This window comes from Carcharhinus amblyrhynchos, chromosome 30, assembly GCF_965287045.1.
Source record: "Carcharhinus amblyrhynchos chromosome 30, sCarAmb.v2.hapA, whole genome shotgun sequence".
In the NCBI taxonomy this organism is placed as follows: Eukaryota; Metazoa; Chordata; class Chondrichthyes; order Carcharhiniformes; family Carcharhinidae; genus Carcharhinus; species Carcharhinus amblyrhynchos.
Window position 1 is genome coordinate 8,559,077 of NC_137353.1, and position 23,952 is coordinate 8,583,028.

At 47.6% G+C, this 23,952-nt stretch overlaps 1 protein-coding gene across 1 annotated transcript in view; it reads left to right on the top strand.

Annotated features, from left to right (window-relative positions):
• The window catches only part of samd11 (sterile alpha motif domain containing 11), a 153,906-nt gene that overhangs the window by 73,405 nt on the left and 56,549 nt on the right, over positions 1–23,952 (top strand). Inside the window, exon 3 of the mRNA XM_080214915.1 lies at positions 16,666–16,847. Within this exon, the coding sequence (XP_080071041.1) occupies positions 16,666–16,847 (182 nt within the window). The remainder of the gene's footprint in view (positions 1–16,665; positions 16,848–23,952) is intronic.

The following is a 23,952-nucleotide window of genomic DNA, read 5'->3' on the forward strand; positions in this document are numbered from 1 at the left end:
CGGGTGCTCCGATTTCCTCCCACAGCCCAAAGCTACGCAGGTTAGGTGGATTGAACATGTTAAATTGCCCCGTAGTGTCAAGGGGGCCAGCTATGGTAAATGCATGGGATTAATGGGATAGGGCCTGGGTGGGATTGTGGTCAGTGCAGGCTCAATGGGCTGAATGGGCTCATAGAATCATAGAATACAGTAGAGAAGGAGGCCATTCAGCCCATCGAGCCTGCATCAACATCAATCCCAGTCAGGCCCTATCCCTGTAACCCAACATATTTATACTACTAACCCCCTGATGCTCAAGGCAATTGAGCAGGGCCAATCCACCTAACCTGCACATCTTTGGAGTGAAGGAGGAAACTGGAGCACCCAGAGCAAATCCATGCAGACATGGGGAGAAGGTGGACTCTCCGCAAAGACAGTGATCCAAGCCGGATTGCAGAAAGAGGCCATTGGGCCCATTGACTTGGTTCAATTTAACATGGCCAATCCACTTAACCTGTGCATCTTTGGACTATGGGAGGAAACTGGAGCACCTAGAAGAAACTCACCCAGACATGGGGAGAATGTGCAGACTCCACACAGACAGTGACCCAAGTTTGGGTCCCTGGCATTGTAGGGCAGCAGTGCTAACCACTGTGTCACCGTCCTGCCCCAGTTATGGAAGGCTACTTGTGATACCAAAGTTGTGCGGGTTAGGTTGATTGGCCGTGTTAGATTGCCCCTTAATGTCCTGGGTCGCGTAGATTAGAGAGATTAGTGGGGTAGATATGGGGGTTGTGGGGATAGACAGGGCTGGTGCAGGCTCGATGGGCCGAATGGCCTCCTTCTACACTGTAGGGATTCTATGAACACGAATAAATAAATGTACAACATTTTTAAAAAGTCCCAAGATGCTTCACATAAGCACTGTCAAAACAAAATCTCACTCTGAGCAACCTCAGGCAGAGATTAGGACAGGTGAGTAAAAACTTGATCAAAAAAAAAACCTAACAATTAGAAATGAATGGTCACCTCAATGTGAACATTAGTTTATTCCAATTTATTTTGCTGCCTGGTGCAGCGTGAGTTGCCTACCCTTCATCCAGAACCGGCCGCCTGTGAGCGCACTGTGTAAACAAGGCAAGCAACAAGACAGGCAAATTTTCCGATCAGGCTAAACTCAGCAAGGTCACGCCCCGACACACCGGTGGCCAGCTCCAGGATGGGGGAGCCTGCACAAACACTTTCTGGAGCCTGCTTAATTGATCCCAGCGATGCAGAGGCCTCTTCCTGGACGCGCAGCCAAGAAAGAGCCGCTGCCACAGATTCCGATCAATTAGGAGCCAGAAACTCGGAAGAATGACAGCCCAGAAACCAAGGCCGCTCGTCAAAATAGGGGCAGGCCTCGCACATGTGTGCGTTAAATGGCAGCCTCAGAAAATCAATTCCCCGAGGGCGTCTCAAAACTCTCTGTCTGCGTTTGCACAGATTGCACGTACTAAATCATCTACGGCTGACAAAATGCAGAAGTATCTATCGCGTTGGGATCTGCTGGAAGGGGAGTAACAGGGCAGCCTGACTCTGTGCTGCGAATACGGGAAGCTTCGGGATGCCAAGTTTGCTCCACGCACAAAAGAAACCTTCGATTCTAGACACTCATAGAATCATGGAATCTCAGCAGTGCACAAGTGGGTGTCCGGGTGGCACAGTGGTTAGCACTGCCGCCTCACGGCGCCAGGGACTAAGGTTCGATTCCTGGCTTGGGCCACTGTCTGTGTGGGATTTGAATGTCCTCCCAGTGTCTGCGTGGATTTCCTCCCAGTGTTCCGGTTTCCTCCCACAGTCCAAAGGTGTGCAGCTTCGGTTCAATTCTTGGTTTGGGTCATGATTCTAACTGCAATGAGGTTACTGTGAAAACCCCCTAGTCGCCACACTCCGGCGCCTGTTCGAATACACTGAGGGAGAATTTAGCACGGCCAGTGCACCGAACCAACGCGTCTTTTGGACTGTGCGAGGCAACCTACGCAGACACGGAGAGAACGTACAAACTCCACACAGACAGTGACCCAAGACGGGGAATCGAACCCAGGTCCCTGGCGCTGTGAGTCGGCAGTTTTGCCACGTTATAGTATTTTGTTCCCCTTGAGTTTGAAATCTCTCTGAATTAAAACTTCAGTGAGGCCGCATTTGGAATATTGCATGCAGTTCTGGTCACCGCACTCCAGAAGGTCGTGATTGCTTTGGAGAGAGCGCAAAGAAGGTTTGCCGGGATGTTGCCTGGTCTGGAGGGTTTTGGGTGTGAGGAGCGGTTGGATAAACTCGGATTGTTTTCACTGGAAAGATGGAGGCTGAGGGGGCGATCTGATAGAGGTGTATGAAATTATGAGAGACATCGATAGGGTGGATAGTCAGAGGCTTTTTCCCAGGGGGGAAAGGTCAACTTTGAAGAGTACAGGTTCAGGGTAAGAGGGGGTAAGTTTAGAGGAGACGCGCAGGGACAGTTTTTCACACAGAGGGTGATGGGTGCATGGAATGCACTGCCACTGGAGGTGGTGGGAGTAGGCACATTAGCAACATTCAAGATGTATCCTGATAGACGTGTGAACGGGAGGCGAACGGAGGGATAGAAACCGCATATCAGCACAAGGTTGGTGGGCCGAAGGGCCTGTTTCTGTGCTGTATTGTTCTTTGTCCTTTGTAAAACTGGGCAAGAAAGCAACTTGCTCCCCAGCATTGCCTTATTGCCAGTCCTGTAGGTAAGTTGCTGGTACAAGGGGTGTGGCAAGGCCCTGGGTCATTCACCCATCTCCAGGCAGGAGGATGTGGGCAGGGGTGGGGGCCATTGATTCTGCTTCTCTTTCTGAGAGCAAAGCCCAGATTCTGTGCCCACAACTTCCCATTGTTTGTGTAGCATATCAGTGGAAACACCACCTTCTGCTGCCTGATCAGACCGTGCAGGCTAAACCAGCCTAAATGTAGAAATTAAACCCAGCTAACTTTTGCATGCAGAGGGTGGTGAGTGTCTGGAACGAGCTGCCACAGGTAGTAGTATAGGTGGGTACACATAATTTTGTCTTTTAAAAAGCATTTAGGCAGTTACGTCAGTGAGATGGCTATTAAGGGTATGAGCCAAACACGGGCAATTGGGATAAGCTTAGTTGTTAAAAAAAGAAGGGGCAGCATGGACAAGTTGGGCTGAAGGGCCTGTTTCCATGCTGTAAACCTCTGTGACTCTATAACTCTAACTGTTCAATCGGTTTTAATGTGAAGTATCTATTTATTAGGCAGCCAAGCTTTGGTCATCATGTGGTAACGAGATATTGAAATATCTAGCAATTTTGATATACACAATCGTGAAAGCTATATAGAAAAATCTATATTATTAGGAGAGAAGAAGACAAGCTTGCAGTTAGCAGCCCACTTGACGTTTCCAAGCACTGTGCCACCAACAAGCGCTTTTTGAAATGCAGTCGCTGTTGTATGAAACGACGTCATGGTGTCACAGTGGGTTAGCACTGCTACCTCACAGCGTCAGGGACCCGGGTTCGATTCCCAGCTTGGGTCACTGTCTGTGTGGAGTCTACATGTTCTCCCCATGTCTGCGTGGGTTTCCTCCGGGTACTCCGTTTTCCTCCCTTAATCCAAAGATGTGCAGGTTAGGCGGATTGGCCATGCTAAATTACCCCTTAGTGTTGGGGGGACTGGCTAGAGTAAATGTATGGGGATGGGTCCTGGCTCGGACTGTGGTCAGTACAGACTCAATGGGCCGAATGGTCCTCCTTCTGCACTGTAGAATTCTATGACTCTATTCTAACTTTGAGAGGACACAGGTTCAAGGTGAGAGGTGGTGAGTTTAGGGGAGACGTGCAGGGAATGCTCTTCACACAGAGGGTGGCATTGCCAGTGGAAGTAGTGGAAGCAGACATGTAAGCAACCATAAGGTGCACAGCAAGCTCCCACAGATAGCAATTCACTCTATGTGATATTAAGAAACGGTTAAAGGCCCTGGAGAGTATAAAGGCCATGGGGCCCCTGACAGTATTCTGGCAATAGTACTTGTGCCCTGAAATTAGCCATGCCCCCAGCCAAGCTGTTCCAGTCCAGCTGGCATCTCCTCAGATCTGTCCCTCCCAGAAAAAGCAGGAAAATCCAACCTGGCCAATTACCGCCCCGTTAGTCTACTCTCGATCATCAGCAAAGTGATGGAACGTGTGGAGGGCAGTGCTGTCAAGCGGCAAGAGCCTGCTCACTGGTGCTCAGTTTGGGTTCTATCAGGGCAACTCAGCCCCTGACCTCATTACTGCCTTGCTTCAAACATGGCCAAAGAATTGAATTCCGGAGGTGAGGTGAGAATGACTACTCTTGACATCAAGGCAGCTTTTGTGGCATCAAGGAGCCTTGGCAATACTGGAGTCAGTGGGAATCGGGGAAAGCTCTCCACCAGCTGGAGTTATACCCGGTGCAAAGGATGATGGTTGTGGTGGTTAGCAGTCAACCATCTCATTCCGTGGACATCACTGCAGGAGCGGAATGTCCTCGACACAATCATCGTCAACTCCTTCATCAACAACCTCCCCTACATCACGAGGTCAGGAGTGGGGATGTTCACTGATGATTGCACAATGTTCAGTATCATTCACAGATACTGAAAGCAATCCGTGTCCAAACGCAGCATGATCTGGACAACATTCAGGCTTAAGATGACAAGTGGCAAATAATATTTCCACCACACAAGTGCTGTGCGGTAGCCCTATCCAACAAGAGAGAATCTAATCACTTTCTCTATCCATTCAATGTATTACCATTGCTCCCGATCAACGTCCTGGAGGGTGACATTGACCAGAAACTGGACAATGAATACTGTGGCTACCAGAGCAGGTTGGAGGTTGGGAATCCTGCAGTGAGTAACTGACCTCCTGATTCCCCAAAGCCTGTCCACTGTCTACAAGGATGATGTGTGATGGAATACCCTTCACTTGCCTGGATAGGAGCAGCTCCAATAACACTCAAGAATGAGCATCCAGAACAAAGCAGTCCATTTGATTGGCACCCCATCCACCATCGTAAACATTCACCCCCTCCAGCACTGATGCACAGTGGCTGCACTGTAGCAACTCACCAAGGCTCCTTTGACAACACCTTCCAAACCCACAACCACTACCGTCCAGAGGAACCAGAGTAGCTGATTCATGGAAACACCGCCACCTGGAAGTTCCCCTCCAAGCCACTCACCATCCTGACTTGGAAATATATTGCCGTTCCTTCACTGCCGCTGGGTCAAAATCTTCAAACTCCCTTCCTAACAGCACTGTGCGTGTACCTACACCACAGCGATTGCAGAAGACGGTTCACCACCTTTGCAAGATCAATTTGCGACGGGCAATAAATTCTGGTCTAGCCAATGATGCCCTGGCACAGTGAGGCAGTAGAGCTAACCACTATGCCATCAGGCCCCCTTTAGGCCATTGTGCCACTTCTATCAGATAACCGTATCTCACTTTTCTCACCCTGCGCTCTTAACTCCTTCGCTTGTCTCATCTCATCTGTCCGTGATCTCATTACCTCACAATTAGGAAACACCCCAGGATGGTCCATATGCATTTTTCCTCAGCTTGATTTTCACTGGCTGTTCGACCACAGTTGGCATCACAGTCATCTGTGACCCAGCTGTATTTAACCGATTCCAGCTCCCACAACATAATACAAACTTGATGGTGGCTTGTTGCTCTGGTAGAATCCTGCAGTGCAGAAGGAGGCCGTTCGGCCCATTGAGTCTGCTTGGCCACAATCCCGTTCAGGCCCTATCCCTATAACATCATGCAGTTAGCCTAGCTAGTCCCCCTGACACTAAGGGGCAAATATCAGCATGGCCATTGCACCTATCTGGTGATGAAGAAACGTAATGAGTCAATACTCCTTTGCCTCCTTCACCCCCCCATAGCATCCTGTCTACCTTAATCATAATAAAGAGCTGTCCTTAGTCGTGGCCACCCTAGCTATGAATAACCTGACTAAGAATGTTAGGTATTAAGTAGAGCTTTGGTTGCTCCGTCTATTGTGGCTGTCTAGAAATCAGATTAGAGGGGTCAGATTGGGTCGTTCGTCCACACTGGACTGCAGGCCACTTTGGGTTGAGTGGGGTCCTGAGGCAAGTCTATCAAGGACTCTGGCTGATTTGGCAGTTATATCCACTCCATCATGGAAGATAATAAGGTTCTATTGCATTCGTAATGGATGGCGGATGTATCTATTCATTCTTTTCAGCTTTCCTGATGCAAATAAAGTGACACAGTGGCACAGTGGTTAGCACTGCTGCCTCACGGCGCCAGGAACCAGGGTTCGATTCCAGCCTCGGGTCACTGTCAGTGTGGAGTTTGCACGTTCTCCCCGTGTCTGCATGGGTTTCCTCCGGGTGCTCTGGTTTCCTCCCATACTCCAAAGATGTGCAGTTTAGGTGGAATGACCATGCTAAATTGCGCATTCGTGTCCTGAGATGTATAGGTTAGGGGGATTAGCTAGATAAATGTACAGGGGGATAGGACAGTGGTTGGCCTGGGTAAGATCTCTTTCAGAGGGTCAGTGCAGACTTGATGGGCTGAATGGCCTCTTTCTGCACTGTAGGGATTCTAGGTGATATATTTCAATGGTTAGGGGTAAAATTGGGTTAATATTGTGGGAATAAAACCCAGAGAATGAAAGAAAGATTGTGACATTTAATTTCAGGTACAATTAAAAACTCAAATGGAGCTACCTGCAGAGGTAAGATATGCATTTGCTGATATTGTGAGGGTTAAAAGCAAGTTACTGCGGAGGCTGGAAGCTAAAAGGAGAGCAGAAAACGCTGGAAATCTGTGGAGAGAGAAACAGAGTTAATGTGTCGAATCTGGATGACCCTTCATTATGCTTGAATTAGTGGTTTGTGAAGGCCTGTGATCAGAACTCTGGCAAAGGTTCGTCCAGACTCGAAACATTGGCTCAATTCGCTCTCCACAGATGCCATCAGACCTGCTGAGATTTTCCAGCACTTTCTGTTTTTGCACTGAGAGGGCTCTTGTGTTTTGCGCTTGAAGTCCAAGCTCCCTTTTACGAGCTGCCTTTTCTTTTTGGACGCAACGGGTAATTGCCAGGACGCTCCCCGATAATTGGTCGCCGTTCTGTCAAGCAAAATAGCACCAATTGCATATATATTCAGAAAGCAAGCACTGCATTTCTGGCGAAGAAGTGTGTTGGTGTCTCTTTAACTGTTGGGCCTGTTTTGTAAATAGAGTACTTTGCATGTTCAGCCTTGCATGATGTGGCCACTTCCTGTGCAGAACCGTGCAGTTCACTGCAGCCCATTGAAAGCACTCACAAATGAATAGCCCTTTAGGATGACTAACAGGTAAGTAATGTACTCAATGTGTGGCAGTCTAATTTACCTGTCAGCTAATGTCAAAGGACCAATGTTATAGTGAGAAAGAGCTGTCAGGCTGCAGTTGAAAAGCACAAAGCTATTTATTAGAATTATTTTCATAGAAATTACACCTTTTTTTTCCCATGACTAAGTGTTCAGAATGCTTCTTCACAAGTACGATTCTTGGGCTATTTGAGGTAATGAGTTCCCTCCGAATCCCCTCCACCCCCACACGGTCGCCAAGATAAACTATTTACTCAAGAGCTGTTGAAGCTGTGCCGTTGCTTGTTGAGATGCAGTGACAAAGCGCTCTGCCCTAACCTTTACTTTGTAATTTTCCGCCTCGCTTTGATGCCAGAGTCTTGCTTGTTGGGTGGTCGTTTTTATTTTTATATATATATATACACACAAGTGACATCAAAGATGCTTTTTGGAGACATTCTAGTTGTCCTGGATTGGCTGATAAAGGTCACGTATGTACTCGCGGCCTTGATGGGGAGGTGGAGGGACGGATGGAGGAACCTGGGTGTTGTAAAAAGTGAGCTTAGATTTATAAGCTTCGGCCTAGCCGTTGTCTTAAGCCTTGACGGTCTGGTATCATCCGGTTACATGGGCAGAGCAACTCAACCAACTGCAACATTCATTAGAAATTCATGGCAAAATCTTGTCTTGTAAGAGTTTGCTTATTTAGCCCGCTTTTTTTGCTTGAGGTAAATTCCAAGTAAATAGTTTTTCATTGGGAAATTCACAATTTGCTGTTCGTTCCAACAGGAACAATGTATGCAGAAGAATCACTACAGTGCAGAAGGAGGCCATTCGGCCCATTGAGCCTGCACTGACCACAATCCCGCCCAAGCCCTGTCCTCATCCTATTTGCCCTGCTAATCCCCCTGAAACTAAGGGGCAATTTAGCACGGCCAATTCACCCAATCCCACATCTTTGGGAGGAAACCGGAGCACCCGGAGGAAACCCACGCAGTTACAGGGAGAATGTGTAAACTCTGCACAGACAGTAACCCGAGGCCGGAGTTGAACTCGGGTCCGTGGCGCTGTGAGGTGGCAGTGCTAACCACTGTGCCCACCGTACAACTTGATTTTCAAATTCAAATCAGGTAGTGTTGAAAGTCTTACATTCAACTGTTACATTCTGCAGACACTGCATAAGTGCCTACTTGCGCGGGCAGTTATGAGAAAAGTGTGCCTTCACAATCTACGTTTTTTTTGGGCGTTTTCTTTCTGGCCGTAATGATACATGGGGACTCCCGGGCTGTGCGGTTTTGCAAGGTACACAACTAGTGCAACTCACTATTTGGCTGGAATGATTTGCTTAGTCTTCCTGTGGTGCTGTTGGCCTTTACAGTCCTAGTGTGTTTCCTGCTAAGCGCGTTTACCAAAAAAATCGTCTCACCAATTTGGGTTGCGTTTCTGTCAGGGAGATTTGCCCAGTGGCAGGAGGGGATCACCAATTTTAGCATGTGCCTTGAATGGGAGGAAGACTGTTGGGAGTTGAACTCTCACATTGCAACTGGGCTCCTGGTGGGTGTAGCTCAGTACAAACTTGGTAAGATCACCCTTCATAGCTCCAACAAATTCCGAAAGGTTTTGATCGCGTTGTTATGGAGAGAATGTTTCCATTTATGGAAAAAAGCAAAACAAGAGACCCATCAGTATAGGATAGTCACCAAGAAATCCAATAGGGAATTTGGAAGGAACTTCTCTATCCAAAAACTGGTGAGAATGTGCAATTCGCTCCCACAGGGAGAGGTTGAAGTGACTAATATAAAAGGGGAAGATACACAAGCGTGCGAGGGAGACAGGAATGGGAAGTTCTGAATGATGGATTTAGATGAAAAAAGATAGGAAGAGACTTGAGTGGAGCATCGAGTGGGGGCAGCATGGTGGCACAGTGGTCAGCACTGTTGCCTCACAGCGCCAGGGACATGGGTTCAATTCCGGCCTCCGTTGACTGTCTGTTTGGAGTTTGCATGTTCTCCTCGTGTCTCCCCAGTTTCCTCTCACAAAGAAGAAATCCAAAGATGTGCGGGTTAGGTTGAGTGGCCATGTTAAATTGCCCTTAGTGCGAGGGGGGCCTAGCTAGGGTAAATAGATAGGGCCTGGATGGGATTGTGGTCAGTGCAGACTCGATGGGCTGAATGGCCTCCTTCTGCACAGTAGCAATTCCATGATTCTACAGTTTAATGTTTATTTATGAACCAGAAGTAGGCTTACATTAACACTGCAACAAAGTTACTGTGAAAATCCCCTAGTCGCCACACTCCAGCGCCTGTTCGGGTACACTGGAGGAGAATTTAGCACGGCCAATGCACCTAATGTGCACATCTTTGTAGTGTGGGAGCACCTGAGGGAAACCCACACACAAAAGGGGAGAATGTGCAAACTCCACACAGACAGTGACCCAAGCTGGGAATCGAACTCAGTTTCCTGGCACTGTGAGGCAACAGTGCTAACCTCTGTGCCACCGTGCTGCCCTACGCTGGCTGGGCCGAATGGCCTGTTTCTGTGCAATATATCCTGTGTAACAACTTTAATTTTTCAACATTCTTTTTTTGTGAGATGTGGACGTCACTGGCAGGGCCAACAATTATTACCTGGCCCTAATTACCCAAGAACTGAGTGGCTTGCTAGGTCATTTCAGAGCGCAGTTCAGAGTCAGCCACATTGCTGTGGTTGGAGCCTTGCTGGACAAGCTGTGTTTGAAAGGAGACTTGGGGTAAAATTTATGAGTGAAATAGGTTTTCACCTTCACAATCTGGCTGGTAATCTGATGGGATGGATCACCCCTACAGATAACCACACAGTCCATTATTTTGTATTCTTTCACGGGGTGTGGGCAACGCTGGGTGGGTCAGCACTCATTATCCATCCCTGAGAGCAGTTAGCAGTCAACCACATTGCTGTGGATCTGGAGTCACATGTAGGCTAGACCAGGTAAGGAGGGCAGATTTCCTTCCCTAAAAGACATTAGTGAACCAGGTGGGGTTTTTTTTAACAATTGATGATGGTTAGATTTTAAAAAAATTGAATATTTATTGCATCAGCCACTATAGTGGGATTTGAACACAGCACCCCAGAGCATTAGCCTGGGTTACTATTCCAGTGACATTACCGCCCCACCACTCTCTCCCCTGAATAATCAAGAAATCTGCCTCTTCCTTCCTGACAGTCTTTGAACCAGACATGTTAAGTGTTACAGTACCAAAGTATAGTAAATAAATGTGTAATATCCTTTATCTAGAAATTACTGTTGGTAATATTAACAGGCATAATATTAGCCAGCATAATTAAGGACCCCACGGACCCCTGGACATTCTCTCTTCCACCTTCTTCTGTCGGGAAAAGGATGCAAAAGTCTGAGGTCACGTGGCTCAGGAACAGCTTCTTCCCTGCTGCCATTAGACTTTTGAATAGATTTACCCCGCACTAAGTTGATCTTTCTCTACACCCTAGCTGTGACTGTAACACGTCATTCTGCACTCTCTCATTTCCTTCTCTATGAACGGTATGCCTGGCCTGTGTAGGGTGCAAGAAACAATACTTTTCACTGTCTACTAATACATGTGACAATAATAAATCAAATCAATTCAAATCAAATCAGGCAGACATGCTTATCTGATACTTCCCTATCTGCAGTTTGAATACTGGTGTTAACCTCTTTGTTTTAAATTAATTGGTGCCTTCATTGAAATTGTAGATAATGTTGGATGAATGTGTTAAATATTTTACATTGACAATAGTAACACCCTTCCTAGGTTTGCCTCCAGGCACGCTACATCATCATCCCTGCCCTCCTGCGATTCTAACTGGATCACATTGGCACCTTGTCTAATATTAATCTGCATTGGCTTCAGTAGAAGTTAAAATTAGGTGGATTGTAAAGTAGGTAAGGGACCAAACCAGTCTGGTCTGTTCTGCATTGAACACACCAGATTGAGGAGGCCATTCAGCCCATCGCTCCTGTTGCCTATCCCCCAATAGCCTGCCAGACACTTTCTTTGTGTGATTTCAAGAAGAAATTAGATATAGCTCTTGGGGTTAAAGGGATATGGGGGGAAGGCAGAATGAGGATATTGAATTTGATGATCAGCCATGATCAAGATGTATCGCAGAGCAGGCTTAAAGGGCAGAATGGCCTCCTCCTGCTTTCTGTGTTTCCTACCACTTGCTTGTTTCTCTTTTAAAGGCAAGTACACATTTTTTTTATTATTGTCAGACTGTGGGAGGAAACTGGAGCACCTGGAGGAAACCCATGCAGGCATGGGCGAAGTCCGAGCAGTCTCGCAAGGTTGGAATTGAACCCGGGTCCCTGGCGCTGTGAGGCAGCAATGCTAATCATTGTACCACTGTGCCTCCCCTGTCATACTCATAGAGGTTTACAGCATGGAACTTGTCCATGCCGCCCATTTTTTTAACCAGTAAGCAAGTCCCAGTTGCCCACATTTGGCCCATATCCCTCTATACCCATCTTACCCATGTAACTGTCTGAATGCTTTTTAAAACACAAAATTGTACCCGCCTCTACTACTACCTCTGGCAGCCCGTTCCAGGCACTCACCGCCTTCTGAGTGAAAAAAAATTCCACTTCTGCCATTACTTTTGGCATGTCTTAATAACCCTCTGCCTAACTTAAATCTCTGTCCTACCCATTCCCTTTGCCCTGAGATTTTGACTTGTACCTGCTGACTTTTGATTTGATTCATTATTGTCACATGTATTAACATACAGTGAAAAGTATTGTTTCTTGCGCACTATACAGATAAAACATACCATTCATAGAGAAGAGAAGGAGAGAGTACAGAATGTAGTGTTACAGTCATAGCTAGGGTGTAGAGAAAGATCAACTTAATGCAAGGTAGGTCCATTCAAAAGTCTGACGGCAGCAGGGAAGAAGTTGTTCTTGAGTTGGTCGGTACATGGACCCCAAACTTTTGTATCTTTTTCCTGAGGGAAGAAGGTGGAAGAGAGAATGTCCGGGGTGCGTGGAGTCCTTGATGATGCTGGCTGCTTTGCCGAGGCAGCGGGAAGTGTAGACAGTCAATGGATGGGAGGCTGCTGGGTGGCAGGGGTTAGGATGGCAACTGGTTAACACTTCCATTGGAGCTAACCCATCTCACCTGGTGGGAATCTACCTTGGATCGTTAGTTCCAACCAACACCTTGCCTAATCACTGACGTATTCACTGATGTACCAACATGGTTATACCCAATCCTCTTCACCGAGTCTCCCACAATCACAACTGTGCCTGCAGCGTAGGCGCAAAGTGTGAGTGAGGTGTTTTTACAAAAGTCAGCCGGTGCACATTTCCCTCTGGCAAATTATCTGTGTTGTTATCTGCTGAGCAACTTTAGAGAGGCTTGAGAACGAGGGTGTGCTTTCAACGGGGAAATGGTTTGTGGTATGGAAAATGCAAATTGGAATTTTCAAAAAATACCACTTCAAATTTGGGCGGCACAGTGGTTAGCACTGCTGCCTTATAGCACCAGGGTCTTAGGTTCAATTCTGGCCTCGGGTTACCGTCTGTGTGGAGTTTGCACATTCTTCCAGTGTCTGCGTGGGTTTTCCTCCGGGTGCTCTGGTTTCCTCCCACAACCCAAAGATGTGCAGGTTAGATGGATTGGCCATGCTGAAGTGCCCCCTAGTGTCAAGGAGATTAGCAAGGTAAATGTATGGGGTTACGGGAATAGGGCTTAGGTGGGATCGTGGTCGGTACAGATAGGATGGGCCGAATGGCCTCCTTCTGCATTGTAGAGATTCTAGCTATGAATTCATTCGGCCAAGACACTTTGCAGCCAAGGTCTGTTCATTTTGCGTTCGAAAAGCCTCTTCCCTTTTGGATTAGATCACAATGAGCTTCCTGTAATAATAATCCTGCTTCCTATTACATCTTTTTTGGCCCGTATACCCTCTGCCAGAGTTTGTGGCTACATCCCGGTGCACACAAACATGCTTTGTTTGGGCCTTTTGATCTGTTTCCCTCTTGCCGCTGTTTTCGTTGGAGTTTTTTTTCTCTCCCTTGCTCAAGCATAAGAGGTTTCTTTGTTGTGGAGCCAGGAGTCTGCAGAGGAAGGTCAGGCCAGCATCACGGGAGAAAAGCCCACTGCCCCCACCCCCGTGCTTCACGGCAGAGATGTATCACTGGCTCTAGGTCACGGCTGCGGGTAGCAGCTTCAGAGTTGGTACGGCTCTGTGGGGCAAGCCTTGGGCCACGTTGGCGCAGGGCGAATTGGGCCTACACGATTCGAAGCCTGGGAGCACTGGGTACGTCTAAGTGAGAGGAAAGGAGTTTGTACTTGGAAGCGTAAAAAGGGAGAAGTCACCAAGTCTAAATCTGTGTCGAAGGCAGGCATGTGGAAAACAGCAAACGTGGAAGTAATTTGTTTTAAAATCGAAACCAACCATTTGGCAGGAAGGGAAAGCTCGGAGCCATGGTGAAAGACACTCTCTTCACTTCTACTCTTCTGAAGCAAATAATGTGGGTTTTGTGAGCGCACCTTTAACACTGCTCAGCAACAGGTCCACGGGCCTGTGCAGGGGGCTTCCAGGTAAAAGTGGCTCCTTTCACTTGGCAGAATTCATCCAGTTGGTAGCTCCAAAGGAGTTGAGTTCTTGCTCCTTCATTATTTGGGAACGAAAGTTTTGTAAGGGGGTGCGATTTGGCGAGAGGGGTAGGAGCGAATTGTAGGGCAGATAAGGATTGCCATTGATAAGGGATTCTCTGTCAACTGCCAGCTGCGTCTCTGAGGCACGCTCGTTGATGGTGTAAGTGGGCGTCAAAGGCCAAGTTAAATAGGTTAGAAATGCCTCAGCTCTTTCTCTATCAGGGGCTTGGGACCACAAGCCTGAATTGAAAGTTCAAAGTAAAATCAAGGGAAGTTCCATTCTGTGGTCGGGGAAGGAGGTCAAAGGTCTGAGGGGTGCCTGGCAGAAGTATTTTTCTTTCTCTCCAGAGGAAACAGCCATGACATAAAAAATCGCAGCGCCAAACTATCTGCTGTTAGCTCCTTTTAGAAGGGTAACTCAGCTGAAAACCGACCGAAGCAGCAGAGGTTTTGGTTACTGTTCCCTCGTTAGTTAACATCAAGGCATTTTTCTTAAAAGATTGGTGAAGAGTTACACAATCAAATTGGCAGCAGCACAGTGGTTACCACTGATGCCTCACAGCGCCAGGCACTCAGGTCCAATACCGGCCTTGGGTCACTGTCTGTGTAGAGTTTGCATGTTCTCCCCGTGTCTGCATGGGTTTCTTTCCACTGTCCAAAGACTTGCAGGTTAGGTGGATTGGCCGTGTTAAATTGCCCCTTAGTGTCCAAAGATGTGTAAGTTAAGTGGATTGGCCGTACTAAATTGACCCTTAATGTCCAAAATGTGTGGATTAGGGGGATTAGCCATGCTAAATTGCCTCTCACTGTCAGGGGGACTAGCAGGGAAAATATATGGGATTTGTAGTGCCTGGTTGGGATTGTGGTTTGTGCAGGCTTGATGGGCTGAATGGTCTCCTTCTGCACTGTAGGGATTCAATGATTCAAATAGCAATGGGTCTGCGGACCTTTTGTGTGATTAATTTCTGGACATCAGATCGTTTCAATACATTCTTCACTTTAGGGTAATGTGACTGACCTCAAGTGAGGGATCTGCCGGGATGGATCTGTTGGGAAAGATCTTCTGGGATGGAGGCAGTGGGATGGAGGTGCGGGCTGGAGGTGCTGGGATAGGTCTGTTGGAATGGACGTGCTGGGATGGGTCTGTTGGAATGGACGTGCTGGGATGGATTTACTGGGATGGATTTGCTGGGATGGATTTGCTGGGATGGAGGTGCTGGGATGGAGGTGCTGGGATGGAGGTGCTGGGATGGAGGTGCTGGGATGGAGGTGCTGGGATGGAGGTGCTGGGTTGGAGGTGTGGGGGTGGAGGTGCGGGGCTGATGGCGCTGGGATGAATCTGCTAGGACGGAGGCGCTGTGATTGTACCGTTCACTCATAGATCGCTCATGGATATTTTTGGCTTTAAATTGGTCTTTTTGGGTCTAACGTGGCCTCCGTGGGATAATGATCATTGGATGAAAGTTCTATAATGGATGTTGAGGGTATTTGGGCTCTTCGTATTTAACAACCAAGAAGGGAAATCCTTGGCATTGCAGATTCCAAAGCAACTTATTATAATTAGCAGGGAATACATTGTTTAAAATGTCCTTCTGAAAGGGCTAGTACTAACTAATTGTGCAGATAGAGAAGGTAGCATGAAATGTGCAAATTGTTTATGATCGGAACTTATAGCACAATGGTCTCCCAATTCTTGTTTCGTTGATATATATAAGATTTCCAAGGTTAAATTAAAATTCATAGAATCATACAGTGCAGATGAGACCATTCAGCCCATTGAATCTGTGTCTACACCCCAAATACCTGAATTCCTGCCTAACCCCATTTGCCAGCACTTGGCCCATAACCTTGAATGTTAGGAAGTGCCAAGTGCTCATCCAGGTACTATTTAAAGGATATAAGGCAACCCGCCTCTACCATCCTCCCAGGCAGTGAATTCCAGACTGTCACCACCCTCTGTGTAAAAACGTTATCCTCATATCCCCCCCAGCCCTTCCCCTTGAACCTGTGCCTCTCGTGACTGACCCTTCAACTCAGGGGAACAACTGCTCCTTCTCCATTCTGTCCATGTCCCTCATCATCTTGTACACCTCAATCAGGTCTTCTCTGCTCCAACGCAAACAACCCAAGTCCACCCCACCTCTCTTCCCAACTTAAGCGTTCCATCCCAGGCAGCATCCTGGTAAATCTCCTCTGGATCTCCTCCAGTGCAATCACACCCTTCCTACCATGTGGCCCCACCAAAGTTCTACACCACTCCAACATGACTTTCCTGCTTTTGTAATCTATGCCTCGATTTGATAAAGGCAAGTTGTCCCCTAGGCTTTTTTTCACCACCCTACTAACATCCCCTTCATTTTGTTTTGGTGGCTTTAGCTCAAGTGTGCGTAGCAATGAAGCACGCTTAGGGATTTAAAGACATTCCGCCATTCTGCAGTCTAAGATGCATGGGCCTTCTTTGCTGTGGTAGCTTCCAAACCAATGGACGCACCTTCTAGTGGGTGGTGAGGGAAGGGGTTGGGGGGGGTGATCTGCCCGACCTGGGCAGTGTCCATTTGAAAGGCCTGACTGAAAGGTTGTTTTTTTGGTAATTCTTTGTCCTCTGGCAACATTCCTTGAGAATAACTTTTGATTTTTTTTTTGTTTCTCTGTGTGTGCGTGTGTGTGTGTGCGTGATAGAACCGGGGACGCTTGGCTGAAAAGAGGACAATTCCTTTGCCGCCAACGAGGGTACCTAAGAAAGAACTCACCTCGGCCTATACAAGTAGTGAAGATAGTGAAGAGAGCGAGAAAGCAAATGCTGACCATCCTCGTGAGGTAAAACAGGAAGAGGAAATACAGGCTAGCACAATGAAAAGAAGGTAACAGTTTACTAAGTGTTTCATTTATGTTGGAAGATAGATTTATGAGGTTATTGTACAGAGGCTGTGTATGGTGCGCCAAGTGTGATACTTTGTCATCTGTATAATTAGGGAACCATATTTTCACTTTTGAATCAGGGCAGTGGGATTGGCAATTTTTAAAAATATCCATTATATGCCAGTTTTGTCACAGTGGTGACAAGGGCTTTGACAAAAGTCAGAAAGGTTGTACTTGTCAGTAAGAAATCTCGCAACACCATAAAGTCCAACAGGTTTATTTGGAATCACGAGCTTTCAGAGTGCTGCGCTCCTTCATCAGGTGAAAATTCACTCACCTGAGCGCTCTGAAGGCTCGTGATTCCAAATAAACCCGTTGGACTTCAACCCTGGTGTCGTGAGACTTCTTACTGTGCCCACCCCAGTCCAAAGCCGGCATCTCCACATCATTGTCTTATTACGGCAGCCATGCTGCACTTGTGATAAAGATCCAATTTGTTGAGTGGGGGGTATAACTTGTTCAGTAATACAATGTTCCAGAAGAGGTGGCACGGTGGCACAGTGGTTAGCCTCACAGCGCCAGGGTACTGGGTTCAATTCCCGGCTTGGGTCACTGACTGTGTGGAGTTTGCATGTTCTCCCCGTGTCTGCATGTGTTTCCTCCGGGTGCTCCGGTTTCCTCCCACATTCCAAAGGTGTGTGGGTTAGCTTGATTGACCATGCTAACTTGCCCATTAGTGTCAGGGGAACTAGTTTCAAGTTTAAAGTCTATTTATTAGTGTCACAAGTAGACTTACATTAACACTGCAATGAAATCACATTGAAAGTCCCCTAGTCACCACACTCTGGCGCCTGTTCGGGTGAGGGAGGATTTAGCAAGGCCAAGCTAACCAGCATGTATTTAGGATGGCGGGAGGAAACCAGAGCACCCAAGGAAACCCACGCAAAAACGGGGAGGATGTGCAGACTCCACATAGACAGTGACCCAAGCCGGGAACTGAACCCAGCATCCTGGCACTGTGAGTGCTAATCACTGTGGCACTGTGCCACCCTGGCTAGCAAGGTAAATATATGGGGTTACAGGGGATAGGGTCTGGGCGGACTCTCCAAAGACGTGCGAGTTAGGTTCATTGGCCATGCTAAATTTCCCTTAGTATCAGGGGGGACTAACTAGGGTAAATACATGGGGTTATGGGGTGGAATTGTGGTCGGCGCAGACTCGATGGGCCAAATGGCCTCATTCTGCACTGTATGATCCTATGGTGTTAATGCAGACTAGGTGGGCCTCCTTCTGCGCTGTGGGGATTCTGTGATTCTATGAATATCGAGGAGAAAAATTTTTCTTGCTCGCGACTGAGAATTTCTGCTTATTGCTGGAGCGCAGATAGCAGGCCGTTCTGGCCCCCTATAACTGGGAGAATCACCTTTGCACCGTTCCTGCCTGAGTATGTGTTTAGTAAAACACCGACCCTGGGACTGATCCGTCTGTTAATTTTAACGGGCACTGCCAAATTTTGCAAAACTTTGCTTCCGGCGTGCATCAGGAATGGCGGATCTGGTCGCAGCCTCCGTCTGACCCACTCCCACACGGCGTGTGGATAACCTCATCAATATTTTCCCAGCTCAAATAGTTACCCACTTCCCTTTTTTCTTGTTGAAAGCTGCCGTTGATTCTGTTCACACCGCAGTTTCTGGCAGGACTTTCCACCAAGCCTCTTGTGTGTTGTCTTTATTTTAAAGAAAGAAATCCTCCCAACCTCATTTTTAAATTGCGCAAAAAGAAAATGATTCAGCAAACGGGGTTGAGGATAAATCTGTGCAGAGCTTTCTTGAGCGTGGCGGGACTTTTTGGAAAAAGTCTCCCCCCACCGCCTTCGTGTCGGGACTCCCGTCGCTCCCCCTCCCCCCACCCCCCCACTCCCCACTCCCCACCACCACCACCCGTCCCCTGGGTGAAAGTGGAAGCTAAGAAATATCTTCCCAAAGCTGCTGTCACGGTTGCAATGCGGTTCGCTCCTGGCAGGTTTTTAGCCGTGGCCTGTGGTGGCTTGTCTTCTGTCGATTCCTCACTCTTGTTTCCGTTTCCTTCCCCGGGGAGAAGTTGTCTTATCTCCTTGTCGTTGCTCGCTGCTCCTTCCAGATGGCACAGTTGAGATGACGGGTTTTGTTGGGCGAGGGGGGCGGTGGGTGGTGGTGGTGGGATGGAGAGGGGAGGAGTGGGGGGGGGGGGCAGTGTTGCTTGGTTTAATTTCCTGTGGTAGTTCGTTGGCTTGTGCTTTTTTTCCTCTGGTGCAGTGTGACAGCACGTTAACCCATTTAGACGGAGCTGGATTCACGTGGGGAGACATACTGTGTGTGAGTGTGTTGGTTGTGGGGGGGGGCCGCGGAGTTAGGGGAAAGGAGTCCATTCATATACACAGCAACAAGAGTAAGCAACTGTCCACTTTCTTCTCGGGGGCTGTGTAGTTTGTACTGGAATATTATAGATATGCAATGAAACAAAGCCAGAGTTATGGCAGTAAGTCATTCTACTGGCCTCATTTTGGTATCTTTTACCCATTTACACAGTGCTGGATCACCGCATAATGCAGTCTAACAGGAACATGCCAACTGGAGGTGATCGAACCCCATCATGTTTATAATAGGGTGGCACAGTGAATCATAGAATGATAGAATCCTACAGTGCAGAAGGAGGCCACTCAGCCCATCAAGTCTACACTGACCACAATCCCGTCCAAGTCCTATCCCCATAACCCCATGCATTTACTCTAGCCAGTCCCTCTGATACTAAGGGGTAATTTAGCACAGCCAATCCACTTAACCAGCACATCTTTGGACTGTGGAAGGAAACCGGAGCACCTGGAGGAAACTCACGCAGACACAGGGAGACTCCACACAGAGAGTGACCCAAGCCGGGAATCGAACCCAGGTCCCTGACGCTGTGAGGCAGCAGTGCTAACCACTGTGCCACCGTGCCTCCCAACTACTAGGCCACCGTGCCGCCCAAAGTGGTTAGCACTGTTGCCTTAGTGTGCCAGGGACCCAGGTTGGATTCCCAGCTTGGGTCTTGCTCAGTTGGCTGGATAGCTGGTTTGTGTCGTAGAGCGATGCCAACAGCGAGGGTTCAATTCCTGTACTGACTGAGCTTATTCGTGAAGGCCTCGCCTTTTCAACCTTTCCCCTCGCCTGAGGTGTGGTGACCCTCAGATTAAATCACCACCAGTCAACTCTCCCCATCAAAGGGGACAGCAGTTTTTGGTCTTCTGGGACTATGGCGACTTTTACCTGTTTGCTCTGTGGCACAATCTAATGCACTGTGCCAAGAATGTGATTGCACTGGAGGGGGTGCGGAGGAGATTCACCAGGATGCTGCCTGGGATGGAACATTTAAGTTATGAAGAGAGGTTGGGTAGGCTTGGGTTGTTTTCATTGGAACAGAGAGGACTGAGGGGGCGACCTGATCAAGGTGTACAATTTACCAGAATTATAGGGAATGGGATAGCTTGATCTTGGGATTGAACGCAGCTCGGCACAACATTGAGGGCCGAAGGGCCTGTACCGTGCTGTAGTGTTCTATGTTCTAAGATTATGAGGGGCATGGACAGAGTGGGAGCAGCTGTTCCTCTTAGTTGAAGGGTCAGTCACGAGGAGACATAGGTTCAAAGATGAGGGGCAGGAGGTTTGGGAGTTGTGTGAGGAAAGATCATTTTACCCCGAGGGTGGTGATGGTCTGGAATGCGCTGCCTGAGAGAGTGGTGGAGAGTGACGGTGGTGGGGGGGGGATTGCTTCACATCCTTTAAAATGTACCTTAGCACTTGGCACATCGTAACATTCAGGGCTATGGGCCAAGTGCTGGTAGGTGGGATTAGGTGGGAGTTCAGGTATTGCTAATATGTCGGTGTGGACCCGATGGGCCAAATGGCCTCTTCTGTGCTGTATGATTCTATGATTGAATCTCAAATTGTTTCCTATTCCCCACCCCCAACTTTACCAATCGTTTAGAAAGAGTTAACTTTGTTTCTTGCGGTGTAACACATTGCAGGTTACATCACATGGAGTTTGCTGCATTGGGGTGGATCCCTCTATGCCGTGAGCTTCCTCCTGCTCTACCCCATTGTACCCTCTCAGCGTAACCATATAGGAATTTTTTGAGGGAGGTGCAGATGCTTTCTGGGGTTATTTTAGAAGTCCACGGCTTTTGTGGGTGCTTTGATAATCAGACTCACGTTACAAGAAATCGTGGCGTTTTCTGTCTGTCATTTTTCAACCCAAAGGGCAACATGGTGGCACAGTGGTTGGCACTGCTGCCTCACAGCGCCGGGGACCCAGGTTCGATTCCTGGCTTGGGTCCTGTCTGTGCGGAGTTTGCACATTCTCCCCGTGTCTGCATGGGGTTCCTCCGGGTGCTCCAGTTTCCTCCCACAGTCCAAAGAAGTGCACATTAGGTGGATTGGCCAATACTAAATTGCCCCTTAATGTCAGGGGACTAGCTAGGGTAAATGCATGGAGTTATGGGGAAACGGCCTGGGTGGGATTGTGGTTGGTGCTGACTCGATGGGTCGAATGGCCTCCTTCTGCACTGTGCCTTTAACACAAAATGGGTGAAAAATGGTGCTCATTATATCACTGACCTCAGTCACATATCCCCAGTTGCCGCGTGTACAAAATTAGATATGTTTGCTTGCTTCTATACAGCATCGGCAATCTCCCGTTACCTCAGCCCAACCTCCAGTGAAACCCACTGGTTGGTGATTCTAGAACTAGAGGGCATCGTCTAAAAAGTAGAGCCAAACCATTCCGGAGAAATATTAGAAAACACAAAGAGTGGAGGAGGTTTGGAATTCTCTTCCACAAATGGCAGGCGATACTAGATCAATTGCTACCTTTAAATCTGAGATGGATACAGTTTTGTTAAGCAAACATATTAAGGGATATGGGCCAAAGACAGGTATGCGGAGTTTGGCCATAGATCAGGTTGGGTCATGATCTCATTGAATGGTTGAACAGGCTAGATGGGCTGAATGGCCTTTTCCCAATCCTATGTACCTTTATCACCCATGGATTTGATTTTTTCCAAACTTCTTCTCATTTGTTTCCTGATCTCAAACCTCTATAAACACCAAGTTATCCACGACTGTGTTGTTTGAGTGGTGTTATCCACCCACCATATGTGTCAAATTGAAATAATGCCTGTTTCTAAATTAATCAAATACAGTTTTCTTGGATAATAAGAAATATTGGTCCAAGTGACATGTTGGCTCTTGATCTGGAAGCAACCTCAACAGGAAATCGGAAGTTAAGAAAGAAGCCACACAGCTTCCCAAAGGAGAATATAAGCAGAGGATCTGGAGGGTGAGGGCTATCAGTGTAGACACAAAGAGAAAGCAGACAGAGACAGAAAGATGAACACACAATTCTTTTGAAGGAAAGAAGAAAATCATTATTGGGAACAGGTCAGATTTTCTATTAGGCAGAAAAGCAGTTCTTGCAGGTACTGTGCGGGCTGGCTAAAAAGGTCTAAAACCTGGAAACGTGTGTGAATAGGAATGTTGTGACCCGAGGGAGAGAGGGTTTGGCATGAAACTCAAAGGCGAAAACTGTTATAAGGTAGAGTTCCTGCCCTATCCTGTGACAATAAAAAAAAGCACATTGTGGAACTGTGTAGCCACACACTGCCACATTTGTGTGGGAGTGATGTGAATGCCTATGGCTGTGTAAGATGTATCTATGTTATAACAACTACTTAAAGTGCAGGTTATCTTTTTATTTGAAACCTCATTTTTGCCTGTTAACTTAGTGATAATTTGTGCTGATTCTGATGCATGTTCAAGTAAAAGCTACCAGGTGTGGAATAGTGTTTGTTGGTCATTTCTTCAGTTGGGAGTCATTCAGTAAATCTGGTTATTTTATTTTGCAGTTTCCGCACGGGGATCGCAATAATAGAAATGCATTCAATGCCAAAATTAATAAGAGAACACAAATTATTTAATACCTTATCGATGAACCAGAGTTCGACAACTTAGAGACAATTCAGGGATATCCTGCATTTCAGGAGAATCAGAGAGTCCCTACAGTGTAGAAGAGGCAACTCGGTCCATCAAGTCCACACTGACTCTCTGACCCAGTCTCTTACCCAATCCCTCTCCCCTGCCCAATCCCTATCAAGGCTAACACATCTAATCTACACATCTAGAGACACTACAGGGCAATTTAGCAAGGCCAATCCTCCAAACCTGCACATCTTTGGGAGGAAACCAGGGCAGTCAGGGCAAACCCACGCAGATATGGGGAGAACATGCAAACTCGACGCGGATTGCCTTGGGGCAAGTGCAGCCAGAAAATCCCACCCATGCGATCTTCATATTGCTGCTTTGGCGTTTCTCCTTAAAGGCTCATGGGATTACCTGGTGTGAAAGTGAGACAGACCTGCATGTGGATAGAAAGATCAAATCTCCTTTCCTCTTGAGACTTGGTTTCAAGTCCAGCCCTGGCCTGATGAATTGAAGGCTTCTTACTCACTGGCTCTGGAAGGTGAAACAGGACATGAGTTTGAGCCAGCCTTGTCTTGCTGCCCAGTGGGCATGGGCCCACAGTCTGAAAATTGGCCACATGTTGGTGCTAATTGGCACCTACTCTCAACAAGGCCACAGAGGCTTATCATAGAATCATAGAACCCGTCAGTGCAGAAAAAGGCCCTTTGGTCCATTGAGTCTGCACCTACCACAATCCCACCCAGATCCTACCCCCAGATCCCTACATATTTTACCCGCTTATCCCTCTAACCTAAGCATCTTAGGACACACTAAGGGACAATTTCAGCCTGGCCAATCAACCTAACCCGCACATCTTTGGACTGTGGGAGGAAACCGGAGCACCCAGAGGAAACCCACGCAGACACAAGGAGAACGTGCAAACTCCACACAGAGAGTGACCCTAGCCGGGAATCAAACCCAGATCCCCGGAGCTGTGAAGCAGCAGTGCTAACCACTGTGCTACCATGCTGCTCCCAGGGCACTGTGCTACCATGCCTTGTATGAGAGACAGATAAATCCCACACTGGTGAGGAAGTGGGTGTTCTTCAGGGGTTGCAGTTAAGACACACTGGTG